The 27,744-nt window shown below is 39.9% G+C and overlaps 1 protein-coding gene across 3 annotated transcripts in view; it reads right to left on the bottom strand.

Moving 5' to 3' along the window:
• LOC109721880 overlaps positions 1 to 15,909 on the bottom strand; it is a 48,917-nt gene extending 33,008 nt beyond the window's left edge. For 2 of the 3 annotated variants that reach the window (XM_020249686.1, XM_020249687.1), the window contains exons 1-10: positions 15,632 to 15,909; positions 15,462 to 15,525; positions 13,772 to 13,880; positions 12,542 to 12,604; positions 11,568 to 11,668; positions 11,105 to 11,171; positions 10,949 to 11,020; positions 10,470 to 10,631; positions 9,601 to 9,674; positions 9,426 to 9,523 (exon numbers count right to left, since the gene is read on the bottom strand). In XM_020249686.1, coding sequence (XP_020105275.1) covers positions 9,426 to 9,523; positions 9,601 to 9,674; positions 10,470 to 10,631; positions 10,949 to 11,020; positions 11,105 to 11,171; positions 11,568 to 11,668; positions 12,542 to 12,604; positions 13,772 to 13,880; positions 15,462 to 15,525; positions 15,632 to 15,707 — 886 coding nt within the window. In that variant the 5' untranslated portion in view covers positions 15,708 to 15,909. Of the gene's footprint in view, positions 1 to 9,425; positions 9,524 to 9,600; positions 9,675 to 10,469; positions 10,632 to 10,948; positions 11,021 to 11,104; positions 11,172 to 11,567; positions 11,669 to 12,541; positions 12,605 to 12,830; positions 12,906 to 13,771; positions 13,881 to 15,461; positions 15,526 to 15,631 lie in introns of those variants that run through there. The other variant, XM_020249689.1, reaches the window with a different exon arrangement.

Below are 27,744 nucleotides of genomic sequence, written 5' to 3'. Positions count from 1 at the left end.
AAAAAAAAAAAGGGAAGAAGAACCAACAAAAAAAAAAGGAGAAAGAAAAGAAAGAAAAAAATACAAAAAAAGAGAGTTGTTGGGTACCCCTCCCTCTCTCTCTCTCTCTCTTGGCAGTCAACAAAAGAAAAAAGAGAAAAAAAAAGAAAAAAGGAAAAGAAAGGAAGAACCAACAAAAAAAAAAAAAGGGAAAAGAAAAATAAAAAAAAAACTCTCTCCCTGGCAGTCAAAAAAAAAAAAGAAAAAAAAGAAAAGAACAAAATTTGAGGAGTTGGATTTGAGTTATTTAATTTAAAAATGGTTCAATCCATCATTGGCCAAATAAACAAATTTCATAAGCAGTCAAAAAAAATAAAGCACCAAGCGCACATACAGAGCCCACATGCAAATTCGGGTCCAAGACTGTAACACACTGAACTGTTGCAAATTGCGAGATTCGAGTGTTTGATCTGTGTTCCGAGTTTTTCCAGATATTCTGGAGGGTCGTTGACAGTGTTCCGACCTATGGCTCGCATTCCGAGAATGAAGGTTTTAAACTGTGCACCAAAACCCAAAAAGTTGGATTTTTGGTATGATCTCGGGTTAGCTTCTGCAGGGTTGTGTACCGGTACAGCCCTGATAGTTGTACCGGAACACATTTTGTACCGGTACACCTTGATGGTTGTACCGGTACAGATGTGGTTTTCTGCCAACCCGAGCCTCGGGTTTGCGTGTACAGGGTTTTGTACCGGTACACTTTCCCGTGTACTGGTACACTTTGCCAGATTGCGAAATGGCAGTTTTTGAGGGGTGTATTTGCATTGTTGCAACTCTATATCATACCCCACGCCTCCCCCTTTGTTCCCTGAGCTTGGAGACAGTGGAGAGAAGGTGAGGGAGCCCCCCCACCCCTTCTCTTTGATTTTCTTTGATTTTTGTTGGGATTTTTGAAGATTAAACTCTTCTTTTTGCTCCTTTTGCTTCTTGGTGCTATTTCCACCATGGGAGAAGCTTGGGCTTGGTGTTTGGAGCTTGTTGGAGGGAAGAAGTTCAACCCTAGCTGATTTCTAGGGTGGTTTGGAGCTTCTTTTGAGGTTAGTTGCTTGTTTTCCCCCTCCAAATCATGATTTTCATGAATTTTGTATAGAAACCCTAGATTGAGCAAATTAGGGTTATTTTTTGGGATGTTTGAGTTAGGGCTTTTGGAGCTCAATTGATTGGATTAGAGCCTTCCTCTAGGTGGGATTGGAAAGGTTCTATCTCCCATTTGGAGCTTGTGAGGGAATTTCTACACTATAGGTGAGTTTTGGCCCTTTTGTTAAGTTGGTTAATGTTTAACCATTGTGTTGTTCGTAACGTACGAGTAACACTCCTAATTTAACCTTTAGGGAGCTAGGAGGCTTGTGGGCACCTTCGTCGGAGCAACGAAAGGCCGCGTGGAACTCTTGGTGGGTTTGGCCTCACCAAAATGAGATAAAATTCTCATATGATGGTTTCTACTTATCATAAAATGAAATTGCATACTTATTCATGCTAGATAGAATATTTGAGAATTTTAGAATGCTTAAAATACATAGGTTATGTATAATGTAATTTTTGGGCCTCTATGCAGTAGAGGGTTTCATGTTGGGTTTAAGCATGTGAATGGCATCTTGGTTTGTGACTGGGAATCATGTTTCATATAGTAAGAATGATAGGTGCAACGCACTCTTGGACTTAGAACCCATGTTGGTATAGTAGAAAAGCTAATGTCATAAGAGACATTGGGCTTGGAATTGGTATATTAAGCTAATGTTATAAAGAGACATTGGGCTTGGAATTGGTATAGTAAGCTAATGTCATAAAGAGGCATTAGGCTTGGAACATGTGTGGACATAGTAAAACCTAATGTCATGAAGAGGCATTAGTGTTGGAATTGGACTTGGATATAGTAAGCTAATGCCATAAAGGGGCATTGGGCTTAATGAATGGTTAAACCTTCACTTGGGATACTGGACTAGACCTATGAGTTGCTGGCGATCATTTCCATGATAGAGCCATGATGACCGGATCGCTAAGACGATGACTTTGCTTGCTTGCCATTTGTGCTCATTCGCACATACTTGTGAGGGTCGCTCTCTACAAGCCGGCACTCCGAAGTTGGCCTTATTGCGACGCAGTTCGCGCATGCGGGATTGAGAAGCCTGTAGGGTCGCGTGGGACAGCCTTATTCCAGCTTGGGATGATGTGCTACCACGGGCAGCTAGGTGGCGAGACGCCTGTACGGTCGTGTGGGACAGACCCATTCCTCGAGGGAGAATGTTGATACTGCCACCGGCAGCTAGGTGGACAAGCCGGACTACCTTGTGTAGGTCCTTAATTGGAANAAATTAAAAAAAAAAAGAAAAAAAAAATATCCCGCCTCCTATTTCCAAAAAAAAAGAAAGGAAAAGGAAAAAAAAATCTATACCTTGTATAACCAAGGTATCCTTCCTTTTGAAATTTTTCCAAAAAAAAGCATAAGCCATTAGAGGCTTAATATAAGGGGGCCTCTTAAAAATTTAAAAAAAAAAGAAGAGAAAAAAGAGAACCGAAAACAGAAGAAAAAAAGAAGAATAGAAGAAGAAAGAAAAGAAAAAAGGTGAAGAAAAAAAAAAGTTTTTTTATATACTCTCCCTCTCTCTCTCGTGTACAAGTACCAAAGGGGGAGCCCCTTTTTGGTCTTGCTGGCAGAGGGGGTGCCAAGTGCACCCCTCCACTTTTCGTCCGTACCACACAAAAAAAAAGGAGACTTCGGCGACAACGACAACCACAATGACTTCTACAACAACAAGAGATGTGCATGCCTACGAAAAGCGTAAGTGCGATTTTTTTGTTAGTTTGATCAACCCGACTATCTTCGTGATAGGTTTCGAACCGATCAAATCTGACATCAAATCGTCACTTCCGCCGTGCGTATGCATGGTTAATCTCTAAACCGTGCGGCCATCTTCGCGATAGACTCAACATGGTCGAAATTGTTGATCGAGCACCGGATATTTTGCTACAAAAACCATGCGGCTATCTTCGCGATAGGCTCGACATGGTCAAAACGGTTGATCGAGCGGCCATCTTCGTGATAGGCTCGACACGATCAAGCCCGTTTATTTTACTACATAAACCGTGCGGCCATCTTCGTGATAGGCTTGACATGGTCGAAAGGATTAATCGAGCAGCCATCTTCGTGATAGGCTCGACACGATTAAACCCCGCGCACTTGAACAAAACGTGATAAAAACGATAATAAAAAAAATAGACGAGTACTGTTTTGATTTGCCATCTTCGTTCGATTCGATCGTATTGCTCGACGTGATAAATTTCGTATAAAAAAAAGACGAAATTTCATTAAAAAAAAAACAAAAAAAGGGAGAAAAAAAAGAGGGCACTCCCCCTCTCTCTCAGTTTCGTATAGAGAGAGAGAGCGAGACTCTCTCAGTTTCGTACAGAGAGAGAGAGCTCTCGCTCTCTCTGAGCTCTCGCTCTCTCTCTGGCAGCCAACAAAAAAAAAAAGAACAAAAAAAAAACAAATACAAAAAAAAGGGAGTTATTCCCTTTCCCTCTCTAACAGTCAACAAAAAAAAAGAAGAAAAAAAAAGACAGAGGGAAGATGAAAATAAAAAAAAAGAAAAGAAGAACCAACAAAAAAAAAAGGAGAAAGAAAAGAAAGAAAAAAAATACAAAAAAATAGAGTTGTTGGGTACCCCTCCCTCTCTTTCTCTCTCCTGGCAGTCAACAAAAGAAAAAAGAGAAAAAAAAAAAAGAAAAAAGGAAAAGAAAGGAAGAACCCACAAATAAGCTACAAAATGGAATGGCAAAGCTATTATCTGATTTCAATGAGTTCAATGTCTACTGGAGGCAAAAAAAGAGAAAAGAAACGAACAAAATTTGAGTTGGATTTGAGTTATTTAATTTAAAAATGGTTCAATCCATCATTGGCCAAATGAACAAATTTCATAAGCAGTCAAAAAAAATAAAGCACCAAGCCTACATACAGAATCCACATGCAAATTCGGGTCCAAGACTCAACACACTGGACCTTTGCAAATTGCGAGGTTCGAGTGTTTGATCTGTGTTCCGAGTTTTTCCAGATATTCTGGAGGGTCGTTGACAGTGTTCCGACCTATGGCTCGCATCCCAAGAATGAAGGTTTTAAACTGTGCACCAAAACCCAAAAAGTTGGATTTTTGGTCTGCTCTCGGGTTAGCTTCTGCAGGGTTGTGTACCGGTACAGCCTTGATGGTTGTACCGGAACACATTTTGTACCGGTACACCTTGATGGTTGTACCGGTACAAATGTGGTTTTCTGCCAACCCGAGCCTCGGGTTTGCGCTACAGGGTTTTGTACCGGTACACTTTCCCGTGTACCGGTACACTTTGCCAGATTGCGAAATGGCAGTTTTTGAGGGATGTATTTGCATTGTTGCAACTCTATCATACCCCACGCCACCCCCTTTGTTCCCTGAGCTTGGAGGCAGTGGAGAGAAGGTAAGGGAGCCCCCCACTCCTTCTCTTTGATTTTCTTTGATTTTTGTTGGGGTTTTAAGATATTAAACCTTCTTTTTGCTCCTTTTGCTTCTTGGTGCTATTTCCATCATGGGAGAAGCTTGGGCTTGGTGTTTGGAGCTTGTTGGAGGGAAGGAGTTCAACCCTAGATGATTTCTAGGATGGTTTGGAGCTTCTTTTGAGGTTAGTTGCTTGTTTTCCCCCTCCAGATCATGATTTTCATGAATTTTGTATAGAAACCCTAGATTGAGCAAATTAGGGTTATTTTTGGGGATGTTTGAGCTAGGGCTTTTGGAGCTCAATTGATTGGATTAGAGCCTTCCTCTAGATGGGATTGGAAAAGTTAGCTCCCATTTGGAGCTTGTGAGGGAATTTCTACACTATAGGTGAGTTTTGGCCATTTTGTTAAGTTGGTTAATGTTTAACCATTGTGTTGTTCGTAACGTACGTGTAACACTCCTAGTTTAACCTTTAGGGAGCTAGGAGGCTTGTGGGCACCTTCGTCGGAGCAACGAAAGGCCGCGTGGAACTCTTGGTGGGTTTGGCCTCACCAAAATGAGATAAAATTCTCATATGATGGTTTCTACTTATCGTAAAATAAAATTGCATACTTATTCATGCTAGATAGAATATTTGAGAATTTTAGAATGCTTAAAATACATAGATTATGTATAATGCAATTTTTGGGCCTCTATGTAGTAGAGGGTTTCATGTTGGGTTTAAGCATGTGAATGGCATCTTGGTTTGTGACTGGGAATCATGTTTCATATAGTAAGAATGATAGGTGCAACGCACTCTTGGACTTAGAACCCATGTTGGCATAGTAAAAAAGCTAATGTCATAAGAGACATTGGGCTTGGAATTGGTATATTAAGCTAATATCATAAAGAGACATTGGGCTTGGAATTGGTATAGTAAGCTAATGTCATAAAGAGGCATTAGGCTTGGAACATGTGTGGACATAGTAAAACCTAATGTCATGAAGAGGCATTAGTGTTGGAATTGGACTTGGATATAGTAAGCTAATGCCATAAAGGGGCATTGGACTTAATGAATGGTTAAACCTTCACTTGGGACATTGGACTAGACCTATGAGTTGCTAGCGATCATTTCCATGATAGAGCCATGACGACCGGATCGCTGAGACGATGACTTTGCTTGCTTGCCATTGTGCTCATTTGCACATGCTTGTGAGGGTCGCTCCCTGCAAGCCGGCACTCCGGAGTTGGCCTTTGCGACGCAGTTCGCGCGTGCGGGATTGAGACGCCTGTAGGGTCACGTGGGACAGTCTTATTCCAGCTTGGGATGATGTGCTACCACGGGCAGCTAGGTGGCGAGACGCCTGTACGGTCGTGCGGGACAGTCCCATTCCTCGAGGGGGAATGTTGGTACTGCCACCGGCAGCTAGGCGGCACAAGCCGGACTACCTTGTGTAGATCCTTAATTGGAAATGGAAATTGACACGGAGTCATATTTGTAATAATCACTACTTGATAGTATATCGTAGTTGGATTCAGTGGACATTGGGACTTATAGTATACTTGGTCGTCATGATAGTGCATACTAGAGATGTATTGGACACTTGGACATGTATTTTACTTGATAGTATTGCTTATTGCATTTTAGCATACTTGAGTGCCGTGATAGAACATACTAGACATGTTTTGGCATATTGGATCATGATAGAGTAGATGTACTCCATGTTCATATCATGTATACTTGTGGCATAGTAGTATAGTATTTTATCACATGCTTTCCTTTCTGCAGTTATATTTTATTATCCATATCTGCTCTTGTTTTGGGCCTAGTGGTGCATTTTGCTAAGGTCAGTAATTGCCCACTGGGAACTATAAATTATAGTTCTCACGCCCTCTGTTTTATGTTTTCTTACAGAGCCTTCCACTCCGGAAGAGGCTCGGGATCGCGGGAAAGGAATCGCCTCGGGCTAGCTAGCGAGGGATTGGTCGATAGGTGGCCTACCTCTCTTTTGTTTCATTTTGGAGAGGTTGAGAGACTTGTACCATTTTGTAGAGACCACCCATTATATGTATCTTGAGTTTTGGGTTGAATTATTTTACTTCTTACTTTAGTGGTTTAGTCTCTTTGATTCTACTTGTTGATAGAACCTAGTTGTATACTCGCTTTGATATCTCTAGATGTTTGTATTACAGGTTTATTTACTGTTTTTGTTGTAGACGCCTTATATGTGCAGCATATGGCGGGTCTGGGCACGCACCGGGCGGGCCTATGTCGGGTCCCAGGGCGTGACAAAGACCCAGAACCTGTAAAGTCCAAAACCAATCTCAGCCCACATGCAGGTTCGGGTCCAAGGCTAATTTCAGTCCACATGCAGATTCAGGTCCAAGGCCCAAAACATGTAAAGTCCAAAACCAATCCAAATCCACATGCAGATTCGGGTCCAAGGCCAAGAACCTGTAAAGCCCGAAACCAATCTCAACCCACATGCAGATTTGGATCCAAAACCAATAAAAAACCCATATGAATAAATTCCTCAACCCAAAGCCCAAAACCTATAAATAAGATCCAAAACCCAAAGTCCACAAAGTCCACAAATAAATATCCAAAACCCAAAGTCCACAAATAAAGATTCAAAACCCAAAGTCCACAAATAAAGATCCAAATTCCAAAGTCCACAAATAAAGATCCAAAATCCAAAGCCCACAAATAAAAATCCAACAAGATCTACTAAACCTATGTCATCCAAATACCTCCAACCCAAACCGAATTCATGGGCTTTCCAAATGGGCCCCTTAGTATGAATTAATTCTAAAAATTAATTTCATGGGCTTTCCAAATGGGCCCTTATTATGAATTAATTCTATGAATTAATTTCTTGGGCTTTCCAAATGGACCCTCTTATCATGAATTAATTTTACAGGCTTTCCAAATAGGCCCTCTTATCGTGAATTAATTTTATGAACTTTCCAACTGGACCCCTTATCATGAATTAATTCTACAAATTAATTTCATGGGTTTGCCAAATAGGCCCCTTATCACGAATTAATTCTATGAATTAATTTCATGGGCTCTCCTTGTTATAAATTAATTTCATGAACTAACGAGCCTTCCAAATGGCTCCTTATCATAAATTAATTTTATAAACCCAACTTAATGGGCTCTCCAAATGGCCTCTATCATGCACTAATTTCATCAATTAGTTTAATGGACTTTACAAATGGGCTCCTAGCATGAATTAATTTCATGAACCAATTTCATGAGATTCGACTCAATCGACCGCCATGTCACTAAACTGAGCATCTCAACTTTAGTCGACCATCAAGTCGCTAACTGAGCAAATCAAATTAAGATATGACCATCAAGTCATTAAACTGAATATTTGACCGCCAAGTCGTTAAACTGAGCAATCAAACCAAACCCTTTCGACCGCCAAGTCGTTAAACTGAGCAAATCAAGTTCAGAAACGACCGTCAAGTCGTTAAACTGAACAAATGACCATCAAGTCGTTAAACTGAACATTCGACCGCCATGTCGCTAAACTGAGCACCTCAACTTCAATCGACCGCCATGTCGCAAAACTGAGCAATTCAATTTAAAATCGATCGAAACGTCGCTAAACTAAACCCAAATTCAAACGACCGAAACGTCGTTAAACTAAACCCAAATTCAAACGACCGAAACGTCGTTAAACTAAACCCAATTGAAACGACCAAAAAGTCGTTAAACTAAACCCAAATTCAAACGACCGAAACGTCGTTAAACTAAATCCAAATTCAAACGACCGAAACGTCGTTAAACTAAACCCAAATTCAAACGACCGTAAAGTCGTTAAACTAAACCCAATTCAAACGACTGCAAAATCGTTAAACCAAACTTAAACCGACCGCCATGCCATTAAACTGAGCATTAAAACTTCAATCGACCACCAAGTCGCTAAATTGAGTATCTAGTCTTATAAAATTTATGTACAATAGGGGAATGCCCCTGCTTAAGCCATGTACACGGCAAATCATATTAATAAAATTTTATTTGCCTGCTTGATCTCTTTTATCAGCATTTATATTCGGTCTCTTAATCGAGGGTTCCTTAACACTGAAAGTGTGGGGTAATTAACAGCAGATTCTTGAATCTGTTGAAAGCCATGAACCTATAATCCTGATTTCAAAAATAATATTTAAACAAATTTAATCTGTACCATGAATGACCACTCGCCTTAGAAACAACCTACAGCGGGGCCGGTTCGTTCGCGGCAAACACAAGGTAGCAGCACGATATGACCCCTGTGCTAATGGCATAGCTCCAAACCCTCTTTTCATAATCTTTTCAAACAAATAAGTTAACTTACTTACCCAACTCTTTAACTTTATGTTGATGTACTCAAATGTTTCAAATTTTATGAAACAAAGGGTCACTTTGGGTGTAATTTGGTTTCCCCAATTTGTGTTCCTTATCTTCTACAAGCCCAAGTCACTTTCTTATCCTTTGATAAAAATGGTATACAAAAAAATTGCATGGAAATTAGTAAGCAATTACATCATTCATATACAAAACAATTTATAAAAACATACTTAAGAATGATTAGAATATATTGGTACCAAAAAAATAAATAAATAAATTTTCTCATGCCTAAAATATTAAAGTAATTAAGTACAGAAATTAGCTAGTTATTCCTTGGTTAAAAATCATTCAATGTCATCCTATTGGGATAAGCAGTGGAAGTTTAATCAATTTCTCTCAATTATGCATTTGTCAACGAACTCTTAGAGGTCCCCAACCCAGAATACTGGAAAGAGAACGAAAAAACAAGGGAGTACTTCACTCTCAGGCATCAGATATAATAGATATCAATAATTGATCAACTTAACAAAGAAATCACATAGTAAATTCATATGAACAAAAGTTTCAACAGTATAGACTATCTTTCAAGTTCAAGAAACTAATCTTACTTGGTTCATCAATCACTGCATAAGCATCAGCTGATGAAAGAAGCCTTCCACTAATCAAAGCCGCTCGTGACCGAAGAACGGAATCTACGGTGGAGTTGCTGAAACAAGACGACTGAAAGTATAACAAAAACATTCGAACCAAGTGTTTTAACATAGCAACAATGTTGAAATGTACCTGATCATGTCAATTAATAGTTGAAGCAATGTAGACTTTAGGAGGACTGTAGTACTATAAGGAGACTCCACCAACTGTGCAAAAAATGGAAACATCACATCAATGCTAGTTTGCTAAACTAGAAAGTAATGCATAACTGGCACTAGTTACAACAATTAATAATAATAATAGTAATAATAATAAAGCATGGTTTAGATTTTACGTTAGTCCTAAATCCTAACTAATTGAGGTTCATTGGATTAGCCAACCAGCTCTGTTTATGGCAAAATTCTTGGTCGGTCGGCATGTATGTTTGACAAAGTAATTGAAATTAACAGTTTCTGTCGTATAAGCATCTATTTGGGCTTAACATCCAACTTTATAGTTGCTTCAATATATTCTTTTGAGGAATGCCAAGCAGATTCAGGCAACCTTCCTTTCTCATGTGCAACAAAAACTGAGTAATCGAGTATGGAAAGAGATATCCCAAAAGAAGATATTCATGCATTCAAACAGACGAAATATTTCTCCAAGTATATTTGCACACAAGAATACATGCATTGTTTGGTATGCACATTGTTAAGTTCACTTTGTCAGTTCTAAATTATAGCATTTGCAATCATGCGGCAGAAAATGAGACTCCCTCACAATACAAAGAAGGCCAATTTGCATAAAAAATCCACTTATTTTGGGCTTTTGCAAAATCGGGCCACCTTNAACGAAAAAGGTGGCCCGGTTTTGCAAAAGCCCAAAATAAGTGGATTTTTTATGCAAATTGGCCTACAAAGAACAAAGAATTCAGAATTTCAATGCAAATAGCAAGTTTTATGCAAAATCATTTAATTCATCATTAGGAAAAAAAAAAAGAGGAGATCCTTAGATTATTTTACCTCATATAGAAGCTCCAGAGCACTCAAAGATGTCAGCATGTCACGACTATCTTTGATTTCAACCTCAAATAAGTTAAGCAGGTTGGAATCATTAACTGCCGTTGCAACAGAACAAGAAATTGAGAAGAGCTTCACTATAATAGACAAAATTCGAATCCGGCCCTAAAAGAACCATTCAAAAGCATTTATTGTAAGTGTTGAAATCATAACTGAAATGTTTTAATATGAAATACACAACTGTAGAAAAAATACCCCTCAAAATCTAGTTTTCAGATAGAAACTATTGAAGCTTTTCAATATCACTGTGAACACAATACCTACAAAACTACAGAAATTGAAGAGTGATTTATTTGAGCTCCAATATCCAATGATACTTGACCATCATATGGTAAGTAACAGAACCATAATAGCTGCTTTAATAATAGGAGGTCCATGATTAGTTATAAGTTTGGGATAGCTCAAGAGAATGGACAACATACCAGAGAAGATGAGTTAGCTGCCAAGTTTTTTAGCTGATTAGATCCTTCGCCATGAGTAGGAAAGATAACACTCTGAATGCAAATATACAGTACAATAGAATAAGTTCTTAGAAGATAACACACTAATATTTTGATCTTAATTAGTGAAAAACTTACAAGTCCTTCAGGAGAATGAGCGATTTTCTTTATAGCATCCAGTGAAGCTGTTGAAGTTTGTTCGTTCCTGTGGTAAATGATAAACATGACATCAGATTTCAAAGATGCTAGAAATACACGGAGACACAGGGTAAAATTGTGACTGTTGTAAGAACAAAGATTGAAAAAAGAGAAGTTTCTGACACTACATAATTAGTTAATAAAAGAACTTAAAGATCCAACTTTCTGGAATCCAATTTAAAGATCCTTTTTCTCTGGGTTGAACTCAAATCACTGCAGAGAACAACTCTCTGGACTTTTCCATCACTATCCTTGTAGATAAGCCCAAACTAGTCGTTACAGATATCTTTTAAAAACGTATTCTCTGGACTAGTGAGAAATTCAAGTACAGTCCCAAAAGGAAAAGGACAAGTATTTTAAAACCAGAAAAGTCCATATATGAGTCAACATAGGAGATAAATACCCATCAACTAAGCAGTTTATGAGTAGTGGATATAGTTTATGTTCTTCAATTGTCTGCACTGCAGCTTCCATATCTTCAGCATTCTCTAGAAGGTTGGACACCTGCAGAGTAAAATGCTTTGCATAGACCCGGTTCTTATAGTGTAGTAAATTCTGGCTTATTCGAAGAACAGGGGTATAAACTGGAACCGCTCGATCAATCAGTAGTCACTTCTTTTAGTACTTCATTAAATAGAATGTCGTTCTTATAGAATTCTTTCAATCACATAAAATGCACTTCTGCCTTATACAAGACTGAAACAAGAAACACAACAGTGTAAACCTCTTCATAACATGTATATTTTACTTGAAAAGCAGCCTCGACTTGGTCACCACTCCAAATTGATTTTCAAACAATTCTTGTATCTAGTACTAAGACTCTCAAATCTTCTGAATTTTACATATTTCTAACTAAGACTAACCGTCTTTCAATGAAAAGTGAAAGCAGTATGTAAAATCAAGAAAACCAAACAAAAATATATTAAGTATCAACATGTACACCTCGTAGTGAAATAAATATTCAAGAATAACAGTGGAAATAATTACACCCATAGAAAAGGAGGAAGAAGACAAGCCTGCTGACGGAACAAGAAAGTATTTGACATCTCGTCATGATAAGTTTTTTTTTTCCCGTTCGTAGCTAGCCTTCCATAAATTCCTAATTTTGATAGTATATCACCAACAGATGCTATTCACCATGAAAGAAGGCCACTGCCGCAGAACTACCCAATTGTACTTGATAAACAATACCAAGGTGGAAAACCCCAACGGACAAGCGTGGTGAGTTCAGAGATGGATACACAAATACTTGAAATGGACTTGTCATTTGTGCTTTCATAGCACTAAGTAGTCTAGTATAAGATTAAGAAGACATTACGTTAAATCATTATTCTTAGCCAAATATGTCAATCAGGTAATCATTTCATTAAGACATACAGCTTTACAAGCAAGGCATCTGATAGTCTGAGAGTTTGCCTGCAGTCCAGCTTGTATAAAGGGCTGGAAAGAAAAAAGAATAGCAGTAAGTTAGTTTAAGAAGAAACACAATACTATTATAGTGATAAACCTGTAATAATGCTCGAAGACTTAGAACCTAAATATGCCAAAAAGGTAACTCTTTGTTAATTTATATTACTGAGATACAAAATTGAGAAGCATAATTGAAATGATGTATCTTTAGATTAAGTAATATTAGCTATTCCTAGCCAAGGGTTTAAAACTGTACCATTAAACCCAAAAAAAAGAAGATATAAAACATTAGCATAGTCCAAAGAAAGATGATCAAGAAGCACCAAACGAGCTGCGAGATATATCCTGGCTGTTGCAAGCAATATGGAAGCAGCAATCAATAGGATTTCGTAATAGCACAAATTTTAGGGATCAAAGCAAGACCTAGTTATAATTGTTTAGATTCTAACTTCAAGTAGAAAATTTAATATTTTCAATGGCTAGGGCATAATAAGTATGTTCTCATCAACATTCATGCAATGGCTGGTGAAGAACCTGTGCCTAGAGTAAAGTTGCCAGTGAAGTACACAAAAGTCAATTAGATAAATCTGAACTTCATAATATATTTAAGGGTGTAAATATTCTGTTTAAATTGTTCTATTCTAAAATAGCAGTCGAGGCAAGATGGACTGCAAATTGAGGGTGAAATCAACCGATCTAAACTAACCAGCTTGCAATAAGAAATAAGTAATCTGTGTTCACCATACAGCTAAAATAGCAACCAGGCTGTCGGAAACTTGTGTTACAGGTTGCAACTGGGGCAGGACCACTTTCTAATGTGTTTAGACTCTAGATTGATTCCAATCAATTTGATCTTTTCTTTATGAATTAAAATTATTCATTGTCATTCGTCATATAACTGTCGTTTAATTGCAAATTTTTAACTACAGATGCTTTCTCTGTATTAAGCAAGCATGATATTATCATAATGATGGAATATAGTCAAATCCAATCAATGGACGAAACAGTTACATGGCTAAGTTTTCATCAGTAAACTTATTAGCTTATTACCTTCTGCAAAAGTTTCAGAAAAAAAAGGTAGAAATACAAAATTGACTCTTTCCAGTTCAAAACACCATTTAATGTTCCATCAGCAAACAAAATCCTAACTACATAGAAACAATATTATCAAAGAAGGTAAAAGATTTTGGTACGTACCACACAGTTTGGGAGAAAAGATGCACCATACTTCGTGCTAAATATTTTATCTAGACAGGAAACTATTGTTTCCTCCAACCCAGGTATTTCTTCCTCATTTTGCAATGACCTACAAAATCAGAACAAAAAAATCGCATTGCAATCGAAGTCATAAATCCAGGTTCCAGTACCAAGTAGTAAAATCTGGAAATTCACATCCAACTGCAAAACATATATTATATAGTTAACACAATATTAGATACCGCTGGGGACATTATTTGGTGCAGTGATAAGTGCCTTGGTCAACTTAGGAGTCAACAAGTCTATAGTCTTACACTCTATAAAGCTCTTAAAGATCTTGCGTTGAGAGCTAGTGCTAAGATTGGTATCAGAGCCAGAAGATAAATTTTTCCATTTTACCCCTCATAGGGATGTTACAAAAATGGCCTCAGGAAGTGATTTATCGGTCCTTGATAGGTCTGAAGCCCTTTTGTCATGGGTACTCTTTTCCCGTTTTAGCCGTGTGTGTATAAGCCATTTAGGGACATTTGTTCGAAGCTAATAAACCATTAACAGGCGACTACTCAAACACTTGAAAAACCAAAGCTTATGGCTAGCTACATGGGTTCTCTATTAAGTAATGTAGGGAAAGGAAAATTGTGGATAATATTAGACTATTTAAAACTACGTTCATTAAAAATGCTAATCACCTACGGTTCTTCTGCTTCGGAGATTTGGACTCTCATATCTACTTCCTGCTACAGGGGAAACTCAATTTTTTTTTTATTTGCCAAACGCTCCACCATCGACTTGAGAGCAAAAGCAAAAGCGCGACCAAATCTAGCCGTAATAAACGAGGCAAGATTCACAAGAAATTATTAAAATTTTGTAGGATCAAATACTAAATCTGCCTTACTCGCCATTTAAAAACTAGACTCGTCATATACTATGCTAATTTAAACGAAGAGTCGTATATATGTAGCAAATTAAGGTTCAAGTTCATTTGCAAACAAAAAATCATAACTTCTAACCCTCATTCTGTACCGTTGCCGTTTTATTAGGAGGGAATGATGAATTACTTGCAATCCTTGAATCTACGGTGCTTGTTTGGCAACAAAAAATATAAAAAAAATTAAAAATTTCTATATTTTTTGGGTTCCACAATTTTGTTACAACGCATTGCAAGTTAACCAACAATGACAAGAAAAGAAAAGCATATCAAATTATACAAAATTAGTGTTCAAAAAAAAAAAAAAAAAAAAAAAAAAAAAAAAAAAAAAAAAAACACAGCAATGATACCAAACAAGGTTTAGTATTGTGATGCACAAATAACCTAACCATTTGACACCAAAACCCAGGAACTACACCAAATTCAGCAATTTAAACTGTAAACAACATTTACAATGACAAAGCAAAGAGAGAGACGTTAAATATAAAAATATTAAAACGCCATTCTCTTCGGGCTTAAGTTTTTTAGAAAGTATCAGTTATTTCATATTACTTAACATGATATCAGCACAGGAGGTTCTGAGTTCGGGTCACGCCAGTCTTTTACCATAATGGACCTAGCAAAAAATCTCGAGTCTAGACGCAAGCGACGTTAAATACAAAAATATTTAAACGTAAGTGTAGATTACCGGTTTAAGCTTTTGGGGAATAAGGATGGTTACGTATTATTTAACAAGAGAGAGAGAGAGAGAGAGGAATCAACCTGAAGAGCATGGGAAGGGGGAAGCGGTCGAGGAACTCCTTCACGGAAGCATCATTATAAGACCCTACGATAGCAAATAGAGATGGGTGAGAAGGGAAAAAAAAAAAAAAAAAAAANNGAAAAAAAAAAAAAAAAAAGGAACAGTAGGGTGACAGGAAGCGTGGGATTACCGGGGTAAGAAGCGAATTCGGAAGCGGCTTCGAGCATCAGAGTCGGCTCCGCCACCGGCACCGGCGCATCATCCATTTTGCCGACGGCCGTGAAGAGTGAGAAATGGGAAGGGCAGTCTGTCTGCAGAGGTGAGTAGGGGGTGCCTCGCGGCGACAGCTCGTTTTATTTTATATATATTATTTTATTGTGTTGAGGAGGGAAGACTGAAGAGTGCGTTCGCGACGTGGCGATCAGTGCTGGACTGCTGGGAGAAGTCCTGTTGCGGAGTGCGGACAAGCTGCAGCGTACAATTGGTTTGTTTATTTTGTTTGTTTATTTTTCTCTTTTTTTTTTTTTTAGTAGACACCATAGGCTCACCGCCTTTCGCAACTCTTACTCAACTCTTATTCAGTTTGGTTCGGAATTAAATAAAAATTAGTTATTTCATAAATAAAATTAAATTTAGGTTTAAAGTCGGGTTAAAGTAATTTTATGCTTGGTTGAAAATTAGGTTTAGTATAGGTATAGATAAAATAGTGTTTGGTTGAAATAGGTGGGATAAGAAGGATACTGGATTATTATAAATAGAAAATAATAATTTTGTACTAATTTTTATATTTAAATTTAAATTTAAAATTTAAATAATTAAAAATAATATTTTTAATTTTTAAATTTAAATTTAAAATCAAAATTTTTATTTTTAAATCTCAAATTTAAAATTTAAAGTTACAAATATAAAATATCAAATTTAAAATTTAAAAATAATTAAAAATAATAATTTAAAATTTAAAATTCAAAATTTAAAATTAAAATCTATATTTTTAAATCTCAAATTAAAAAATTTAAAGTTACAAATATAAAATATCAAATTTAAAATTTAAATAATTAAAAATAATAATTTTAAAAATTTTTAAATTTTAAAAAATAATTATTAATTTTAAAATTAAAATATAAATTTTTAAAATTTTAAATTTTAAAATTAAAATTAATATTTATATTAAAAAATTAAATAGGGGTGGGATTAAGTTAATCCCGCCCCTATTCCTGGGGAGGGGTTGGGGTTAGCTGACACCGCCCCAAATGGGCTACCCCGGGGTTAAGGGGTTACCTAACCCTAGCCCCCAAATTGAGTGTTTGGGATTAAATCCGGGCTTAAGGGGTTATCCAACCCCCTTAACCCCGAACTAAACACGGCTTAATATTCATTTTACGAGTAGGTCTTATGTGCTAGTAAAAGCACGGAGAGCTTCATGCTCGTAAGTTATTTTTGATAATGAGACTTTCGAATCAATGATCGGTTTCGTTAAACTTGATCTAGCATATTTAAAATACCTAAAAAATAATTTTTGCGATTTTTTAATATCTTTTACCTCGGGCACCAACTACAAAGCCCTTTGCCACTTGCGCTAGGGACGGTCGATCAAAATCAATCATTTTTTAATGGTTAATGTATGCCGTTTGTAAGTTTAACGGTGTAGAAATATTTAAATTAGATGAAATTTTGATAAAAAATTCTTTATACTGTCTACAACAAGATCAATATCTCTGATCAAAAATTTTAATGTTACATCATAACTCTTTATGAGATTTGTATTTTCAACCATTGATTTTAAGTACTTTCGATCACCAGGTAAATGATATCAAAAAATCACAAAATTTATTTTCTAAATAGTTTAAATACACTAGAGCAAGTCTAACGGAGTCGATCGTCAATTCGAAAGTTACATGATCGAAAGCGGCTTAAAAGCACGGAGGCCTCCGTGCTCCTGATAGCACACAAAACCTACTCTTTATCTTACACTTTTCTTTTAGGGCAATTACTTGTATATGCCTTAAAAAGCCCAACTTTCATATTTACCTGTCTTAAAAAATTAATATTAAAAATATATTTTTAAGATTTTAAATTTTTTTAACCCTAATTTAAACTTAAATTATGTTAGTAAACTGTTAGAAAGAAATGTTATCTTTGTAAAATTATCATTTTGGCTCTTCAAATATACCCTTCTATCATCATCAATATTTTTCTTATTCGCCCTTAATTCAAAGGCAAAAAAAATATTTTGACTTTTTGCCCTTTTAAATATACATTTCTACCATTACTAACTTTTCTTATTTGCCTTTAAATTAGGGACAAAATAGATATTTTTATTATTTTTTAACTATGATAGAAATTTAACTCAAACTTAACCCGAGATGACTTGACGGGCACCAACAACGATAAATAACGGACAAATATATGATGGATATATTTAAAACAAAAAAAGTAAGGATAAATAAAATATTTTAAAATTTTTGATAGGCATATAGGCAATTATCCCTTTTTTAATATTCGTAAAAAATGTTATATTTTTTAGAAAAAGATAGCAAGCTATTTGTTGAATTCATACAGGTAAATGAACTTAGTTATAAGGGTGAGACAACTGGAACCAAAGAATAAGCAAAAAACATAAATAAAATAAAAAGATGAAATGAATATGGGGAAAAGATTTGAAAAGTTAAAGAACGAGCTAGGGCAAGGATTCCTTTCAAGACTCTTAGTGTCGAATGTTGGATATGGTTTGTATAGGATTTTAGGTATGATTTCAGAGGATAGTATTGTTCCGGTCTATCTAAATCACCTACCAAGCATCTAATAGTAAGTTGAGCTTTTTTTCTCTCTGTGTCATTTGATAGATATTGAATGTTTCCCATAGCTCTTGTGCATCTGTTGGAAATACTACTGAACAATAATCAATTTAGGAAGACATCAAATATCTAAGATATATGCTTATTGAGAATAGATGGTCACATGTTTCATGCTTGTTCTCATAAAAAACACAAAATTTCGAAGAAAAATAAGAAAGGATGAGAAGAGAAAAAGGGAAGAAAAATGAACCTTGGCACAAAAGTGTCAAATTCTTTGTCACGCCCTGTGCCCCGGCTATTTGGTCGAGTTCGGGCACGCCAACAAACCGCCGAGCGGACAAGGTTTTCCTGTACCGCGGACAGAGTCTCCCCTGTACGTCCAAGGCGTCGCAATCGATACAATTCACAATATTCCAACCAGGAACCGAATTCAACCAAAGATTGCATAAGGAAATATCAAAAACATAAAACAACTAAGTTATTACAACATTCATCTTAGGTGTATTTTACATCACAATTTTCTTTTACAATCAACTTCCAAAATACAATCTAGTTAACACAATTATTTCAAGTTTGATACATTTGTGTTCTTTGTCTTCAAACCCCTAAGCTAGACCACCTCGGGGTACCGCTATCTCAGTCTCGGGGGTAGGGCCGCTATCTACGGAGCTACGCCCTTACCTCGCGCCGCCGTGCCGTTCACGTGCGAACCTGTAACACCCCAAAACAACGTGGGATGAGAACCAACTCCATGGTTCCCAGTGGGTACGGCCACCCAAGGGAAAAGCAGGACCAATAGGTCCAAGGAGGTACTGCAACATGTTAGTCCAACAGATATATATACGAATAAGGAAAAATATGCTATGCCTCATAATATGCGATATAAAATCCATGCAACTATGCAAGTAGATTACTGAGTTTATTCTCTATCATTTACCATTCTTTAGCGTTAGCCTTTCTTTACTACTTGCAATTCTTTATTCTTGACATTCTTTAATATTAGTCATTCTTTACTTATAGCCATTTTTACTTTATTAGCTATTCTTTACTCTTAGCTATTCTTTCTTCTTAGTTATTCTTTATTCTTTACTAAGGGTACTCACACCTTAGTCATATAATGCTCATTTGTCATTCTTTCCTAAGGTTACTCTTACCTTAGTCACACCATGCCACTCGACTCGGTCTTAAGTCAATCCACTGCGGATAATCCGCGCTCTGTCCAGCTCGAGGTGAAGGAACTTATACATGCACCTCAACCTTCCACAGCTCACCGCGCTCTATGACCTAGCCACCCGGCGGTGAAACGTCGCACATGCCATGTCGATGGTTTGAGTCAACCAGCGGTATGATCCACAAACCGGCTCAACCGGTATAAATCACAATTCGGCTCACCCATCCGGCGGCGAAATCGTCGCACACGCCCAACACCACTTTGGGTGTTCCATAAGCTCTGAGATTCCAGAATCCATTTCACATAACTCAAGGGTTGGTCTTAACCCTATAGTATGGACCTATCTAGGTCCAATGTCCTTTCCATCCTAGGTCCACTTGACTCTAGGTTTAACACTTTTATCACATAACCTAGGTTACTTTAACTCTAGGTTCGCTATCTTTATCTCACAACCTAGGTTGACTTAACTCTAGGTTTAATCTCAACCTATGTTCTCTAACACTAGGTTTGATGCCACTCTTGTACAACCTATATTTATTAACACTAGGTTCGATGCCACACTTGTACGACCTAGGGACGATATTCCCCAGGTGTTGCCACTCCTGTCAGGTGGGGTCGTGAAGGGCCAAGTGAGATTTTCGGGCCTAAGCGAGTGTCATAACTGTCGACGCCCAGGCCACTCTCTCTACTTAGGACACGAGAGCTGTTGCGAGTGTCTCTACGGAGACGGCACTGTGATCAGTTACGATCGTGACTTCAGTGGGGCTACTAGGGTGTAGCCCAGGGTTTGGTAGCGGTCGTTTAGGCGACTGCATTGTTAGTGTTGCTTCCACAGATCTTTGGGTAGGGTTGCGATGCCTACCTCTCCTCTTTGATTGCTGATTGGAATCAGCGGTTCGAATCTTTTGACCTTTACCTCGTTCATTCTTCCTACCAGAGTCAGATTGACACAGTTTTGGTGTCAGGTCCCTGTTGAAACATACATCGTATGCGATTGTTCTGACACCTAAATTGATGTCAGGGGATAGTTGATGGTTTAGTAGGATCTGTCTTGACTCGAGTTACTCCAAGTATTGTCGAAATTCTCGGAGCTTTGACTATAGCTCGTTTGTGGTGCGGAAATCAGTTAGAGAAACCGTTTCCTGAAGCCTCAGTTGGTACAGTTCGCGGCTTAATGTCGCTAGTAGCTTTCGGATGTTGAAAGTCATAGGACTCCCTATGAGTCGCTTCAGGGTCGTTCTGATTTCGAATGTCGACTTGTAAAGTCGATGTTTCGATAGTATTGGTTGTGAGCTTCCGGTTCAGTTAAGAGGTATCAAGGGGCTTGATACTTCGACGTGTTGCGCTTCCAACTTGTTGTTGGTAGTAGATTTTCGAATATTTCGCTTTCTTTTGATAAGTACATTGACTGCAGACAATGTACTGTCGAAAGTGGGACGAAATACCCTTTCCCTGCTTGGGGACTTTTGGATTGGGTCGGTATTTTTCTCTAGAGTGTCTGGTGGGAAAGCTCGAGTGATAGTCATCTATGACCATGTAGCGAGCCTTGGACTGTTCTTTGGTAGGTTTTGCGCAGTTGATTTATCATCACTACCGAGGATTTTGACTCTAGTTTGAGTCTAATTGTTCGTAGTTCTTTAGTTGTACCTGTTACAACTAAAAGGTTTGGTTATTTAATAGTCTCGGTCTATTATCGAGAGGTTCGGAATCACAATTGTGGAGTGACTTGAGCATGGGTGTTGGCTTTGATTGTCACCGTATGTGATAGCGTATAAGGTTTGCGGCTCGGCTTATCGCGCAAACCTTGGAAGGTTATGCTTGTCCGATTATTTGGTGACAGGTGCGCCAGGGTCTCAATGAGACAGGCATTTGGTGTTGCTCGGAACATCGATCGCTAGGGTCCATGGTAGGACGGCAGCGACAGGGTCTTGTGGAGACCAGTGTTGAGCATCACCGATAGTTAGTATCGCTTTTGCGATTGGCGACCTGTGCATCAAGTGATGGACTTGCAAAGAGCTTTCGGTGGTCTATTGGTACTGGTTAAGTTTGAGGAGACAAAAAAATTGTCTAGCCAATTGGTATCGTCAGTTGGACCTTTTGGTCAGGTGGAAAGTGAGGTCTTGGACCTAGGACTATAGATTGTCGCAGGTGACTTTTCGTTGATGAGGTTTTGGCAGTTTGTGTAGTTACTGGTAGGAGACTGTGGTCTCCAAAGCGAGAATTTTGACTCAGGTCTTAGAACAACGTTTCGTATTCGCTCTTGGTGAGCAGGTTGACATTGTTGGATAGTTGGTGTTTTTTGTTTCAGTCTACGTAAATAGACTCTAGATTAAAGTGGTTGTCTCGTGACTTTTCTATGTGAACTTGCGACGTAGTCGAGTCGGTTACGGCTATGCGGACCAAGGTAGAGTGGACCTAAATTTCTGAATGTTGCTTAATTATCTCAGATTTGGTAATATTGGGATCAGATAATCCTTACAGCGGGACTGTTTTTGTTCGCAGATTATAGGATAATGTTAATCCCGGTGAGTTTTGGTTTGTAGATTTTAGGTCGGAACGTTTTCCCCTCGTTTTGTGAGAGTGGAACTGCAGTCCTAATCTTCCCTTCTTAGAAGTTTGATCTGCCCAAATTCGAAGATTTATGAATGACCAGTACATTGGTGGAGCAATGTCTGATTGCGATTTCAGTGGGTACGTGGTCAAGTTTCGGGGACGAAACTTCTTTTAAGGGAGGGATAATGTAAGGACTGAGATTTTTACAATGCAACTAAACTCTCTGTTGACGGTGTTTATGTGTGTAATTTAATTACATAAGCACTCGTCAAGTTTTAGGAGAAAATGAGCTAGAATGGAGAAGATACGCGATTATTAGTTTTCACTTAAAGTGAATAGTAACTCCGGTTTTTCGGAGAAGAAACGGAGTAGAGTTGGCTTTCGGCGCGTATCGGACTCCGTTCATAGCGATCCAATAGCTCGTTTCGATCTGTTCAGCTATTCTGGAACCAATGGCACTGACGGATTTCAGATCCGATGCACGGTTTTCGATAAAAAGGAGTTTTAATAAAAAGAGGGTTTTCGCTCTTTGCTATTCGTGCATTTTAAAACTCCTCGTGCTTTGTACTAGTGATCTGGAGATGGGTGAGAGATGTTTCAAGTACCTACTGGTGGTAGGGAATTCAAATACGAGTTTGAATTAAAGGTTTTTGGGTTTTCACATAAGTCTATGTGTGACTTATGGATTAATTAGAGAGCGGAGGGATTCCGTCGCGAATCCGTGACCAAATTGGATGAAACAAGATTGTAGTTTTGATGCCCCCGACGTGCTGAACGCGATGGTGCTGTCGGATCGAAAATCCGACGGACGAATTTTCGGAAAACGCGAAATGTTCACTAAGAGGTCAAAGCGGCATTTTTGGTATTTCACACGAAACCCTTATATTTTATGTGTCGAATTGCGTGAGATCAGACGTGGAGGTGCATACGCGCAAGTTACACTCCCTGTCAGGGACTCAGCTGAAATTACTTACCATGGGGAGGACTTTTCTGCAATTTGCACATTGCATACAATGTGCATCTAGGGTTCTTTTGCAAGAAACCCTAGATCTAGCCGACCTAGTTCCCCAACCGTGCCCTAGATAGCCCCAGCAGGTCCCTGCCCTGCCTGTGCTCGTGCCCAGACCTCCGGCGAGCAACTCCGGCCGCCGGAAAACTCATGGTCATCTTCCTCTCCTCCCCTCTCGACCACCCTCTCCTCCTCTCTGCCGAAGTTGCTCGGGAAGCGACCACAGACCATCTTGGAAGCTTCCTGGGAAGATATCTCCCTCTCCGGCGCCGGCACCGGCCATCCCCACCATCCTCGCGCGCCGCCGGCGCCGCCCAAGCAAGCCGCGGGCAACCCAGACGAGCTCGGCCCGAGCAGACCTTAGCTCGAGGCTTGCGAGTTGTAGCAGCCCTAGCTCGGCCGCCCTGCCTCATTTGGCCTCCGGGGTGACCCCGCGCGCCATCGCCGCCGCTCCTGACGCCGCCGGCCGCCACCCCTGCTCTCTGCGGCCGCCGAGACTGAGTGTGGGTCGAGCCGGGGCTAGCTCTGCCTCCGCACGTCGCCGCCTTCCGCCGCCGGCCAGCGCGATCACCGGCTCCGCCTGGCCGGCCGCACCCGTCCACCGCCGGCTAACCTGCCGCCGAAGCTCCCTGTCAACCGTGGTGAGCCCATGCTCTCCTCGGGTTGTGCGACTAGGGCATCGTTGCCCTCTGTCGTCGCCGCCTCCCGTCGCCTGTTGACGCGAGCCCCGGCTTCCTCTGACCTGGAGCACCTTCCCCTGGCCGGCCTGTCCGCCGTCCGGCCGCCGCCGGCCACCCCGAGCCCTGCCTAGCTCCGGTAAGCTTGTATTGCAATTATTCTGCACCGTGTCTTGGGGTTTCGGTGATTGTTCCGGTGAACCGAGGCCACCCCGAGTCTTCTGAAGGTGAGCACGATGATCCTGGTTCAGTGCTGATCATCGTGGCCACCTTCATTGGAGTCTGAGAGCTTCTGATTTGCGAGATAAGCATGTTCTTCATGCTGTGCGCGCTGTTCGCAGATTTTCGCATCACTCCCGCGCTCTCCACAGTGGCCGAAATTGCTCCGAAAGGTGAGCACGGCATCCGGCATGCCGAGACCTGTCAGCGGGTGTCTCGGCTTCGCTGATTCACTTCTGGTTTGTGCAGACGGACCATAAAAGCGCCAAAATCGCATGAAATAATGCGATTTCGGGTATTCGGAAGGGCTTTTATACAACTTTGTTCGTCGTGGCTGCTGTTGGCAGCAAGTATGGGCTGAGGATAGCCTCTGGACTGATCGTCCAAGGCCCCAAGCCTTTGCGGGAATCAGAAAGTGATTTCCGGTGCGTTTCTCGGCGAAATCCGCCGACGGAACGCGGGTTCAGTTCGGAATTATTCCGACGGTGCTTCGTGAGCTGATGTGTAGTCGCTGAGCCTTGTTGGCTGGTCACTCACGTCATTTCGAGAGTTCAGAGATGACGGGTGAGCGACGGTGGGTTCCGGTGTCAAAATATACACTTCCGGGAACCCGGTTCGGAACGATTATCCGACGATAATCATTTTGGAGTGAGTTAAGGTCTTTGCTGCCAAGTCACACGTAAAATTGTATTTAGTGGCAGCGGGCGACTCGTAGTACGAGTCGGTGAGTTCCGGGACAGTCCGTGGGTCCCGGCAGAGTCTCGGTGCGATTACGGGAGTTCCGGCGTATTATGACGATCGGTTTGGGAAACCGATTCTCGTGGGTTTATTTGTGGGGTTGTGCTTTTAGGGTTTCTTAGTTGTGGGTTAGACACTAACCCAGTGGACCCTCCTTAGGTCCGGTTGACGTTCTTTTGCAGTCAGGAGACTGGCGCGACAGTTGTACAGGTGGGTACTTCGACCCGTAGTCGATACAGTGGTGCACGCTCGGTGACGCTTCTTCACCCCTACTGTTTACTCTACCTTACAGTTATATTGAACCTTGCACCTGCATTTATATCTGCATTCCTCTACTCAGTTATTTCCATGTCGATATCATACTTAGAAGTAGAGTTGACCTATCTGTTCACTATATCTGTGATTTGGTTGGGTGGTTCCCCTATTTTGATATCTATGACCTATTCGGTCGAGTTGCTACAGTTCTATCTTAACTTACGTAGCCGACTAGTTGCTGATGACCTATATGGTCGATGTGCCCTGAGGGGCTGGATTGTCGGCTAGTTGCCGATGGAAGATCTTTGAGCATACTACATTGATCGCCACTACAGGTAATCTATTTCAATCTGAACACCAGGCGGTCTGATCCACCGCAAAGAGGTGTTGAATTTTCCGGAAAGTGGTGTCGATTGGCCACCGTGAGCCCCAGGCGCTTTATTGCGAGGTATATGCTTTGGACTCAGGGCTTCATTGCGAGGGTCAGGTACACGGGTGAGCAGTGTGGCATGGGCCTGAGGCTTCTGGACCAATACGGGCATCAGACGAGATATGCTTCGGACCCAGGCTTCATTGCGAGGGTCAGGTACATGGGTGAGCAGTGTGGAATGGCCTGGAGGTCTTCGACCAATAGGGCAGCGAGATATGCTTCGAACCTAGGGGCTTCATTGCGAGGGTCAGGTACATGGGTGAGCAGTGTGGCATGGGCCTGAGGTCTTTCGACAATAGGCAGGCGAGATTGGGTACTTTTGAGGTTATCGTCAGTTGACGCATGCATACAGTAGCTGTAGTGGGCTTATTCCAGTACATCTTATCTGTTTATTGTAGCTACTGTTTTATTTACCTGTATCTATACTTGTCAGCTCCCTACTTATCAGGCATCTTTACTTTACAAGCATTTAGATCTATTTAGTTCTCCGTAACTAGTGAGTACCTCGTCATCTCCGCTTACGGTACCCACTGGAGGGGAGACATGTTTACATGTTCCTCACCCCCCCCCCCCCCCACCATTTTTTCAGGTATTGCAGGCGATGAGTTTTGGGCAAGAGACGTGAGGTACGTTCGTAGCGGTCGATAGAGTCTTCCGACCTAGGGTATTGGTTTAGTTCCTACCCTTACATTTCTGTTGACATGGTTTAGATAGTTTACCTGGTTCAGTATTTTTATACTTTAAAAATTGGATTTTCATGAATGTAATAAAAATTTTGAATTTGTAAAATAAAAGATTTTCTACTGCCTCGTGGTAGCGTTTTATAAAGATAAAAGTTCCTGTGTAGGGAACTGCTTTCAAAGGTTTCTGTGGATCTTGTATCTTAGAATTTCAAAACCTGTTTCTGTGGCTGAAACCATTTTACTGATAGATGTGGGATTTATATTTAAATATCGATGTATTAATGTGAACCTGTGGAATGGTGTATGAATGTATATTCTGTTGGTCATTTGTATTTCATATGGTTGTGGTTGTATAATGTTTTGAAACTCTTGTACTTGTGCGACGCCGGTGCAAAACAGGGGAGACTCTGTCCGTGTGAAAGTGGATTCCCCTTGTATTTGTGGCAGCTCGCATACTCTGGGTCAGATTTTCAAAAAAAATGTCCGACGCTTTTTCCGCTATCTTTTAAACTGAAAGGGACCTCGGCGCGTGACAAGGTTCGATGCCACACTTGTTCACCTATGTTTATTAACACTAGTTCGATGCCACACTTGTTCAACCTATTATTATTAACACTAGGTTCAATATTACTCTTACTAACCTATGTCCTTGAACACTAGGTTCAATGCAACTCGATCCTAATATATATATATATAATATCATATAATATTATATTTATAATCATTAATATATAAGTAGGGTATACTTATATTATGTCTCACATTGCGGAACATGTCATTTCACGTAGTTCTAGTAGTATGTAAAGCTTACCGCGTTATAATATACATTTCGTGCAGTACATCATTTATTTTCTTAGCATTAACCACATGCTTATCATGTATTCACTTGGCATTCTTATAACATGCAACATGCATTCAACTAGCATTAATCAATGCATTTATAACTACCATTATGTATATATGCATCAATTAGAAAACCATACTCCACTTTGACATGGAAGCGATCTAATCGCTTCGGTAGAGCACAACCCACCTAATATCGCTCTCCGATTGCTTGTAGTCACTTGCAATCGGGCTCCCGCGGCACCCGCCGCCCGGTTCGGCTCGAACTTGCACTTGACCACCAAACGGCCACCAATCCACAATCCGAAATTTTAAGATCTATAACTTGATGCCACAATGCTCCGGATCCGTTCTCGTGATTTTTGGACGTCACCTCGGCCCTCCAGGCTGAAACAAAGCCGAAACGTCCGTTTCTTCAATATCTTCGCATAGACTCGACGAATCGCCGAACCGACTTCGCCAACGCGTTCGTATACCTAGCAATTAGGTTTACATAGGGTTAATTTAGATTAAACCCTTACATTTTGCAAAATCCCATTTTTGAGCCTAAGATGCACTATTGTAAGAAATCATCACATAATCTCTTAATTCATGCAATAGTAATCTATTTAGCATCTAAGGATTCTACTAAATCCATTTCTAGGGCATACAAATGAAGCTCTAAAGATCTACCATTAAAGAGCATTAAGCTTACCTCAACCAAGCTCCAATTAACCCAAGTATTAAGGATTTAACATGTTAACAACACATTAGAGGCCATTAGAACACTTAAGCATAAGGATTAAACCAAATCCCAAAAGCTTACCAAAATGTGAACGTCGAGACGAAAGCACGCCGCTCAACAAGGCGCATGAAGGCTCGATCCGACGCTCCCAACGCGTTCGCAAGCTCGCTCTCCGCCAACGCCGCGAATTTGAGTGAGAGATCTAG

Source organism: Ananas comosus, linkage group 16 (assembly GCF_001540865.1).
Source record: "Ananas comosus cultivar F153 linkage group 16, ASM154086v1, whole genome shotgun sequence".
Taxonomy (NCBI): domain Eukaryota; kingdom Viridiplantae; phylum Streptophyta; class Magnoliopsida; order Poales; family Bromeliaceae; genus Ananas; species Ananas comosus.
Note: the sequence above shows the minus strand (reverse complement) of the source record. Positions and strands in the feature narration are given on the sequence as shown.